The 10,463-nt window shown below is 37.9% G+C and overlaps 1 protein-coding gene across 1 annotated transcript; it reads left to right on the forward strand.

Annotated features, from left to right (window-relative positions):
• The first annotated feature begins 1,558 nt into the window (after positions 1–1,558).
• Positions 1,559–10,142, forward strand: LOC139720098 (V-type proton ATPase 21 kDa proteolipid subunit c''-like). Its single transcript, XM_071631467.1, has 7 exons — positions 1,559–1,776; positions 3,665–3,713; positions 4,840–4,923; positions 5,636–5,713; positions 7,182–7,303; positions 8,136–8,347; positions 10,107–10,142. Exons 1-7 carry the CDS (start codon positions 1,719–1,721, stop codon positions 10,140–10,142), a joined length of 639 nt encoding a protein of 212 aa, XP_071487568.1. The 5' UTR covers positions 1,559–1,718.
• The last annotated feature ends 321 nt before the right edge of the window (positions 10,143–10,463 follow it).

Consider the following 10,463-nt stretch of genomic DNA (forward strand, 5'->3'; position numbering starts at 1 on the left):
TTATTATTATTATTATTACTACTATTATTATTGTAGATATGCTGAAGTCTTTGTCAGAGGTTCATGAAATTCCCATCTGGGCATCTTGGCAATAATTTGTTGAACCTACCGATCACCGTCCTGTACAAATGCTTCATAATGTCTACCCAACGACATGACATGAGACTGAAGCCCAAGAATATTTCTGTTACTTGGTATCTTCAAAAAAGAGAGAGAATAAATAAATAGATAAATAGATAAATAAATCAATCAATAAATCAATCAATCAATCAATAAATAATTGAATGAATGAGTGAATGAATGAATGAATGAATAGAATAAAAAGTTTTCATTTTTTCTTACCCTCACTCCTAGATTATGTCTACAAAGCAATACTTGATTTGCACATGTTGAAAAAGCGTATTGAACACAGAATATTTCAAAGCTCAGATGAAAGTAAAATAAAAGAGAAAAAACAGGGTTTTGGGAAGCTATCAGTGACATCTACAGATTGATATCGCAGTTTTTAGCATTGCTGATTCCATATATGGACAGACAGATAGAGAGAGAGGGAGGTGAAAGGTTATTCATCTACTTCTAATTATAATCTGTTTTGTTTGAATCTATTGCTAATGTCCTTGTATTTCAATCGCACTTACTTAGGGTAATGGTATACACAAAATTGAAAACCAAGAATTATTAGTTACCGGTGCTTGGTACTTAGCATAGTGTTCATTGACAAGTCTAGTACCGTGTCCTGAGGATCCTGGAAGGCACTGATTGCACAATCAGTATGTCAACATTGAAGGCCGAAGTTGACCATCCGGGGTTTTCAGGGACTGCGTGCGCGCTAGAACGCCTAAAGTGGGGATATAGGAGTCAAATTCATGACTGGGCCGGGGATAGAACGTCTAATTTGATGCCATGAGCCAATTTAGTATCTCCGCCATGGAGGTTGAGTTTTTGCCACTGTTAGTTTGTTTGCCTGTCTGTCTGTAAAATAACCTGTAAAGTCCTGAACGGATTTTGATGACATTTCCAGGAAAAGTTATCATTTTGTGTGTGATCTGATCATGGAAATGTCTGTGCTTGACAGTGACCATCGAATATTAGAAAGCTAGCGCTAACTAGACTAAACTAAGTTACTAACTTCTATTACTCTCTGATGACCATCATCACCTTAATATCATTATCATTTTCTATTATTATTATTATCATCATCATTATTATCATTATCATCATCATCATCATCATCATCACTATCATCGTCATCGTCATCGTCATCAACATCATGAAGATAGGCGCTTTGTAACAGAGGAAACAGAAAAGGAAAAAAATGCATATGAGAGAAAATATTACAAATTTCTGTTCTGTCTGGTAGAGATGTTGTCATCAAAGAGATTATAATCTCTTTGGTTGTCATTCATACAGGTGGTGTGTGCGAAACCTCGGTGGTGCGAACCGGAAGTCATGCGCATCTACAGAAGAGTTCAATCGCCAAAGGTCAACTCATTTGCCTTTATGTTTTACGCTGAACGTACAATGCAATGTACATTTATACAACCAGCTTGCTACGGTGACATATACTGTAGATCCCACTGCGAAACTATCGAAAAACTGCATTGTATGTGAGAACCGGCCCTGATCAGCACATGATTTACTAATTTGCTGGCGTGTACAAGGCTAGCTGTGAATACTGGATAGTCCTTCCCACTGTTTGCTGGTATAGAACACGCACGATGGGTGTCAAGATATACACTTTCGTGGGTGTTTTGAGTGCTATTGCGGCAGGAGTAGGTAAGAAGAATTTTACTCTGCTTTCTAATTCTAGCTAGACTCTACTCGTTACTTGCGTATGTTGCCTGTTAGTGTACTGTTAGTTGGGTTTCAGTCTCTTCAATAATGACCCTGAAATTACTTGTCGCTGTATACACATAAGAGCGCAGACAGAGACTCAAGAGTGACTCGTGAGACAGTTTGGTGCAGTTTACAGTGTATGTCATGGATGCTGAATTTGGTCGGTCAGCCACACACAGCTAACCGGCTAACATTTGATCATGTGATGGTGTGAGCTGCTAACTGTTAGTTGTACAGTAGCTGCAACTACCAAAAAGCATTGTCATTGATTGGGCGGAGAATGAGATGAGACGTGAGAGTGTGAGAGGGTGGACAATAGGCCTATCTTACGTTAGTACTACTGGTAGCACTAGCTAGACTAGTTACTAGCAGACTCTAGGGGCTAATTAATTTGTTCTAGGTTCTAGTCTAGATCTAGAGCGAGTAGGCCTAGCGTTAGGCCTATTGATTTCAAATATTTCTCAGTTTAACCGACAAAATGATTTGCTCATCACTTTAAAGTGGACATTTTTGCGGTGTTGAAATTTTCGTGCAGCCAGAAACTAGCGTAAAAATAAAAGCACGCAAATATTTTTGCTTTGCCATATGTTCCTGTACTTGGTGTCTTGATTCCGCGGAATTACAAAACACGCGAAACTCTTGATACCCGGCCAAGCGCGAAAAATTAGTCGTGCGAAAATACCCACTTTTGTACAGTATTGCCTCGCCCACATTTCAAGAACAATTTAGGACACAGGAGGCAGCTCGCTCGGATGACACTGCGTCAAACCTAGTTGGAAGAGGAGCTATTAATATTACTAATACTAGGCCTAATACTGCGCGTGTTAGTAGCGCAGGCTGCCCATCAATTCGACCACAACGCCTTTCAAAACTCAACCACTTGCTACACTATATGCTTTTGCGCACCGTCGAACCTTGGTGCTGGTGCCGATATTTGACTTGCACAAGGAGCACTTTTTACTTCATATCATTCTACTAAAATGTACATATTTTAATTTAGCATCATGAATTTTGACTGAGGATCAACAAGGCATAGCACTAGTCTCTATAGCTTTCAGCTCTGCATATTTTGCCGATTTCCGATCCGATACCGATAGCAAATTTGCCAATCCGATTTTCCAATCCAATCATAGCTCGAGGTTACACCACTATCTAGCCTGTACACTATGCTCAAAATGGGTGAATTGTGGGAGTGTCATGCTGATTGAGTTGGCAGCCCTGTGATTAGATTTTTATGGGTCACGTCTGTGGCCTGTGCTGTTGGATCAACAGTGTGCCACTTTGTAGCACAATCGCCACAAGTTTTTTTATTGTTTTTTTTTATCAAAGATCTGGGAATGTTCTTTGTCTAACTTAAAAACTTCAGTCTGAGATTTAAAAAGAAAAAAATACACATCAACGTTACATGTGTAATGATACTATTGTAGAATTCTTCTAACCTCTACGTTTCATATTATGGTACTTTTCAAGTACATGTATACTCCATAACATCTAGGGGTGAGAAACTGTCTGACATTGTAAAGTCTAAATCATACATTCAACCTTTTAAAAGTACCATGATTCTCTTCATGATATTTCTCTGTAATACATGTACTGTACTGATTTGTGATGAACTTCATGTAATTAACCAATACCTACGAGTATCACAATGATTAGTACCGGTAGCATTGCTCCATGACCAGGTGCAGCATGGCTTAGGGTTAGGGATGATGCTGTTGTGAAACCTTGATTGTTATTATGAACTGTACGCATTGATCTTTTTTCTTCTTTTTTTTTGTACATCACCTGTTAAGAATTGTAAACTTCTCATTTCTTTGTTCTGTTGCAGTGCTTTGGTACCTTCTCTCGGGACAGATATACAGATTTGACATAGGATGGTGAGTATTTTCACATGGATATTATAACTTACATGTATATTGATCATTCACAAATTGAAAAAAAGAAGGTGTGATGTTTAAAACACATTGTAATAACATCATAGTGTCAATGTAATCAGAGTGTTGGCCTGTTGTTATTCAGATGTTAGTAGAGATTCTGTTGACACTTTTAATTGTACGTGATGATATACAGTATGATGCTTTTACTATACATACATATTTGTAGTGGTCTGAAACTTTTTCCTGCGTGCATATGAACAATGTACTCACACTATATTTTCTGCTTAAATGTAAGCTTTTATGAAATTTGTGTGCTATTTCACTGAAATTGTACGGTAACCAGTAGGCCACAGACCAGCTGCAGTGAATGTTTTGCATTTTATTGTTTCATATTGATTCTGAAAATTATTTCTGTAAAATGATAACCTACTTATCATGACCACTTAGAATTTAAGAAAATTTATGAAAATTTATGAAAATTTGAGAAGGTATCCTTGTATGCACTGTTATGCTCATATTAATATGTACATGTATTTCCATTTTTTTTATCGCATTCCCGCTTTGGCCAAAAATGTCTTTTGTGATGATGAATTGATATGAGACTATGTTTTGAAATATTGACACCAGATTTGTTCCAAATGTGTAGATTGCTCTTGGATTCATGATTGTGAATGATCTTTGGGATATGACCCTATGAAGTACTGTATGTTTATGAATACAGTCAGTGATCGATACTGTCTAACAACACATCAAAAAAAATTGTAATTGGGCATAAAATTAATGTGTTTTAGCAGCTCTTAATCCTAATTTCTACATACATTACAGATTTCAGCTGTGTCCTCCACATTCTATTTGAATCAAATTAGACAGAAGTATGAATGAGTTATCAATTATTTGCCCTCAAAACAAGCCAATGCAAGTTATCAAGAAGAAGTCGTGAATGTGCTATGCCGGACTCCATGCCAGTGTTCGAGCCATTACATGCACAAGGATGCTCTTTTGCTGGTTTTCTTAACCTATCAAAGCTTTTCTACAATTCCCTTTTTGATCGTGCGATCAATCGCCGACATATTTTAAGGATGGAAGTCTGTGACCAGCCTCTCTGTCTCTCATTTCATTCTTTCAGGTTCCTGCTAGCTATCGAGCCCTACATGTGGGCAGACATTGGGGTTGGTCTCTCAATTGCACTCTCCGTTGTTGGTGCAGCCTGGTGAGTGAAGCACCATCTCTCTCCCACCCCCCCCCCCTTTTCCTCAGGAAAATATTGCCCCTGAACATGAGATGCTGTGATGTTTTGTCTCTTTTGTCATCCATCTAACAACAGCAAAGACTGTGGCGCTAATTTGCCATTCATATTGGTGGGAATTCATTATTGCAGTAAACCCCATGTGGGATTGGGATGAGTAATATCATTACTTTTGTGTTCCTGTGTAAGATGTGACAATCTGAACAAGGATCATGTGGTAAGAACTCGGCATGAAGCAGATTAAAACAGAAATTGCAGTCATTAAAAAGATATAAATGGAAAAGATGATCACTTATCTGTGGAATGTTAGCTAGCTGTAAAAGCTAGATAGTCTTCCTATTCCATAGTGTTTCCTTATTTTTTTTTCTTTCTTATCAAACTGGAGTAGAATTGATTTAGACTGGTGTGCTACAGTGTATGGTTTTCTCTGAATGAGGTAGAGATGCTGCAAAGTGTGTTGAAGTATATAAAAAGAGCTCTATTTTCTGCTATAGTATTAGTAGCCTTACTAGAATGAAGCTAGGGATATTTGAGTGCCTTTCAACTTCAAGCCCCCCCCCCCCCCCCCAAAAAAAAAAAAAAAAAAAAAAAGTTGTCTAAAGCTTGCTTTATAACACAGATTTTGTATCATATGTGATAAAAATTGATTATTGATTTGACTGTATCTTCCTTTCAGGGGAATTTTCACAACTGGGACGAGTATTATAGGTGGCGGAGTTAAAGCACCACGAATCAGAACAAAGAATCTTATTAGGTAAGTGATATCTTGTGTGCATTTTTCATAGTGTTTCATGGTTGTGTCACAACCCTCTTGCACTTTAATGCTTTCTTGCTGTAAAGTTCACCTTGATATGTAAATACAACAATATTGCCATTTAAGATTGTGATAGCTAGCTTGCATCGATATATACAATATACAATTGTACATGTAAATTCAGGAACTTTTTTGTGATCCACTTTATATTGATTACATGTAAAGATGCATAAATTCAAAGAGTGAAAAACTGCCATATTCGAGTCATCATCTTGAATATTCTCAGCACTGGAATGATGATGAACATAGTACGAATAATATTTATCATATTATATATCCCAAAGAACAAGAAGAATCTGTGTATATTTACAGAGTAAGAGAAACAAAACCTCCCTTGTTTGTAGTGTACTTGACATGCAATATACATGTAGTGTTTCTTTTATGTAAGACACCTGAAGTGCCCATATACAATACAGTTTGATAAGAGACTATATATATACATTTATGGTGCATATATATGCTACATAGATGTGCCATGCTGGTGTTTTGTGGTATGATGCTCATCCTGAGTAGGCAGTGATCACTGTCTGTCTGAAAGGGACATTACCCATCTCTCAACTCGAGACAGGAAGTGACCAAAAACAAACTCACAGGAAAGACCAGAAGTGCAGTGATTGCTCATTCAATTCCAGGATGTGCATTGTGTACATGGTTTCTGTATGCCGGGCACCAACACATATGATATATTCATACCATGACAAAGTAACCGAAGGCTGTTGATAATGTTTTGTTTTTGTTTATGCGTTTCCTTTCTGGTCCTGTATTAGTAAAGGGTTTTGAATTGAGTGTTGAATTTGTTACATATCATTGCAGTCACTCCAAACAATAAGGCCTACCGGTACTTTAATAGTCTGTGAAGCGTACTGCTACTCTTTGTCCAACCAATAAACCTACGTAATGAATATTTAACCTTTGTTATTAAAATGCATACATCTCAGAAAGAAGAATGGTAGTCATGTTATTGATACACTTTGCAAATTCAATATGTAAACACATTGATATTGCACAGATATACGTGTAGCTCAATAAGATAAAAAGAAAAATAATTTATAGGGAACATGGAGTATGCAAGCCATTGTGATGCATTTTTGGTTTTATTTGGGTCACCACAAATAAATCTTCAATGTATAATCCAATATTGTACATGTGGTATGCTGTGTAATGTTTTTTAAAGGTAATTTTTATCTTTTTGAGGATTTGATGCAGTGTACTGGAACCTTACGTTTCCACATCTAACATTCCAGCTTGAAATAATTTTAGTGTAATAATATACATTGTACTTAGTAGCTTGAGAGCTCAACACCAGTGTGCATGCACCGTGTATAAGATTTCAACTGGTTCTCAAGAGTTATACATGATCCATGATACATGATACATGACCTTCCCTGTCACTCCACGCCCTGTGCAGTATTATCTTCTGCGAAGCCGTGGCCATCTACGGAATCATCATCGCCATCGTTCTCTCGGGCCAGGTGAAAGACTACGGGGTGGGCGTGTCGGAAGATTTGATGAGGAGTAACTATCTAGCAGGTGTGTGACATTTTTTAATCATCCTGGGTCCCATTTCATGACAGATGTAAGGATAGCAATTCTTGCTAGAGTAGCAACTTTTCATGGCAACAGCCAATCAGGAAGCTGGGTTCTCCTTGTTACCATGACAATTGCCATTCCAGCAGGAGTTGCTGTCATCACAACTTTTTAATGAAGTGGGGCCCCAGAGAGTTGTAGCTTCATCGGAGAGCTAATTACATGCCTAAAATGAGAAACTGTGTTAGTACAGAATGACAAATGATGAAATGATTTGAATTTCAGTACGTAATGGGTATTTGAGTGAGGGTTAATTTTGGTTTTCCTTTTTTTTTCAATGTTCTAAAGTTTTTGATTAAAAAAATTCAAGAGTTCCACAGGGCATGTTTTTTCAAGCTTGACAGGCTTTTAAAAGTGTCGCATTGTAAAAAAGGTGCAAAGTAATTGAGACATTTTTACATGGAAGGCTGCATGATTGTTTCTCGAAACTACATGTATGAATTTATATTCATTCAGTGAGTAAGGGGAAAATGTATATATATTTATAGCAGGGCTCGACACTAAGTTATGTTCTCTTGTGGCCCGTGTGTGCCTCTAAAATCTTTGAATTTGACATTTTGATGGCCCAAAAAGAATTGTGTTTGCCTGAAATAAAAGTAAACATACATTTGGTTTTGGGGTTGTTGTTTTTTTTATCTCAGTTGCCTGATTGGGCCACCAAAAGATAAGCTTTTAGAAAATTTAGTGGCCTGACATCAATTTTTGGTGGCTCTTGGCCACCGCTAATGTTGAGCGCTGTATAATAGCCTTCTGCCCATACCTTTCCCCATCTCAGGCTATGCCATCTTTGGGGCGGGGCTGACTGTTGGCTTCACCAACCTGGCCTGTGGTGTCTGCGTCGGCATCGTGGGCAGTGGGGCGGCCCTGGCCGACGCCCAGGATGCAAGCCTCTTCGTTAAGGTGCTCATTGTCGAGATCTTCGGCAGCGCCATCGGCCTCTTCGGTGTCATCGTGGGCATCCTTCAGGTAAAGATCTTAGGAAATGCTGCAGGGACATCATTGATTCACATACAGTCAACCTCACTTAAAGGGGACCTCCAGATGATTTTCAGACTTTTACATTTGAACAACTATAAATTAGTTAAACTGAGTACGGTGTTTCAGAATTTATAGTGATTGGGATGAGGAATGAGAATGTTTTCAAAATTTATGAGAAATTGCAATGAACAAGGATGATGACATGGCAGCCTCGCCATAAGAATGCTTAAGGAAGCAGAAAGAAAGAATAAGGCATTCATAGATTCTTCATAGGTGAGCTTGTTAAGCAGGCAGTATTGTAGTGGAATTACACTGCTACATTTCAGAAATATGTGAGGCTCCGATGTCATCAACACTGTTTAGTATAATTTGTTTGAGATTTTCAGTTTATTGGTTTCTCTGCTCAAGGACCACAATAAATTCCACAAGTCTATACATGGAGCTGTTGATTTATGAACCACATGATGTGAAATTATGAAAATCGTCTGGAATGCTCCAATCTGAGGGGACCTGAGCAAATTCTTTATCTTGCATGAATTTTTACTTACAATATAGCATTAAGTCATGTTTGTATCAATCCATAGTAGAATTATTCTTCAACTCAGCCAGTTTTTCAATTTGTGTAAGGTAGACTAAGGTGACGTTGACTGTACTCTTTCTTTGTAAATGGCTAGACATGTAATGGTGTCAAGGTATAGTTTTTAACAAAGTGAACCCATCCTTACAGTACTCTGCAATGATGTTTTGATAGAGTGAAATACCACATTAGGGTCAAGTTGACACTTAGAGATGAATTTTAGCTGAAAATGAATAAACATGGAAAGTTTCCTTCAAAGCTGACCAAATATAAGAAAGGCTGTAACTGTTAAAGTTTCACATTTTTTTTCACAATAACGATTATTTCAGTCACAATAACAAACATGCATGATGCTTCCCTTCATATGACTGTAATGTCATGTAGTCACAATTTCACCATGATAGTTACGTATTGTAAAGAATACTGCAGAAACCCCTCTTTTTTTGTAGTCATTATGAGCAACTATAAACGTGGCCCCAAGAAAAGTTTTGACTTGATCATTACAACTCTGGGATGACAAATGACAACTATGATGTCCTGTGATTCCCCATCTTGGTACAAACAAATGTGTGATATCTACAACTGATTGACAAATTGCCCTACATCGACGTAAATAAGCACTGAATTGCTCGGTGATTTAGTAGTAGCCATGATAAAAGAAATCATGAGCATACATACTCGAGCAAGATTCGAACCTACGACCTCCTGATCTCCGGACAGGCGTCATCTCCACTAGACTGACTAGAATTTGAAAAATTACACAGTACCCGCTGCATGCTATAAGGATTACAACCAACACTTGCCGTCGGGCGGAAGCTCGGTTGTTTAGTGGAGATGATGCCTGTCTGGAGATCAGGAGGTTGTAGGTTTGAATCCTGCTCGAGTATGTATGCCCATGATTTCTTTTATCATGGCTACTACTAAAACACTGATCAATTCAGTGCTTATTTACGTCAATGTAGGGCAATTTGCCAATCGGTTGCAGTGAAAACATCACAATGGAAGAATGTCATGAATTTGAATAAATGTGATATCTTGTTTGAATTCATTCTTTAATGAGACAGTACCTAGTCAAAAGTTTGTTGGCAAGTTGATTATCATTGCGACTGTTGAGGTTTATACATGCACCTGCTTTAAACAGTGACATAATATTGTTTGTTTGTATCATGAACCTGTTGTCTCCCTCTACAGGCCAGTAAATACTCATTTCAGTCGGGTAGCGATTAAGAGGGATGGACGCAGGCTTTCAACGACGCATTCCAGCTCATTCGTGCGGATGACTCATTTCTGTGATCACATCACTTCCTTTGCAGCAGATATGTGGACCTTTTTGTTCAACTCATGGGATACTTGGACAGGATTTTCCCCAATCCGCTGTATCATTAGATATTTATCTGATATATGCAGGTTATAAGGATGAAGTACGTGTTATATGCCCGGAAACAAATATTGGAATTATTGCATGCTTGGTAGTGCCACGTGCAGAGATACAAATGTATATATATGCCAAAAAACAAGGAAAAACAAAACAAAACACACCATCATGTC

This window comes from Diadema antillarum, unplaced genomic scaffold (assembly GCF_040938485.1).
Source record: "Diadema antillarum isolate AM-2024a unplaced genomic scaffold, OU_Dant_1.0 scf00000121, whole genome shotgun sequence".
In the NCBI taxonomy this organism is placed as follows: domain Eukaryota; kingdom Metazoa; phylum Echinodermata; class Echinoidea; order Diadematoida; family Diadematidae; genus Diadema; species Diadema antillarum.

What these genes read in the sequence shown, in the direction of transcription:
- LOC139720098 (XM_071631467.1), top strand. Translation starts at nt 1,719, where the DNA reads ATGGGTGTCAAGATATACACTTTCGTGGGTGTTTTGAGTGCTATTGCG. An exon ending in TACAGATTTGACATAGGATG is followed by an intron (nt 3,714 to 4,839) that starts GTGAGTATTTTC and finishes TCATTCTTTCAG; the next exon opens with GTTCCTGCTAGCTATCGAGC. An exon ending in AGAACAAAGAATCTTATTAG is followed by an intron (nt 5,714 to 7,181) that starts GTAAGTGATATC and finishes CGCCCTGTGCAG; the next exon opens with TATTATCTTCTGCGAAGCCG.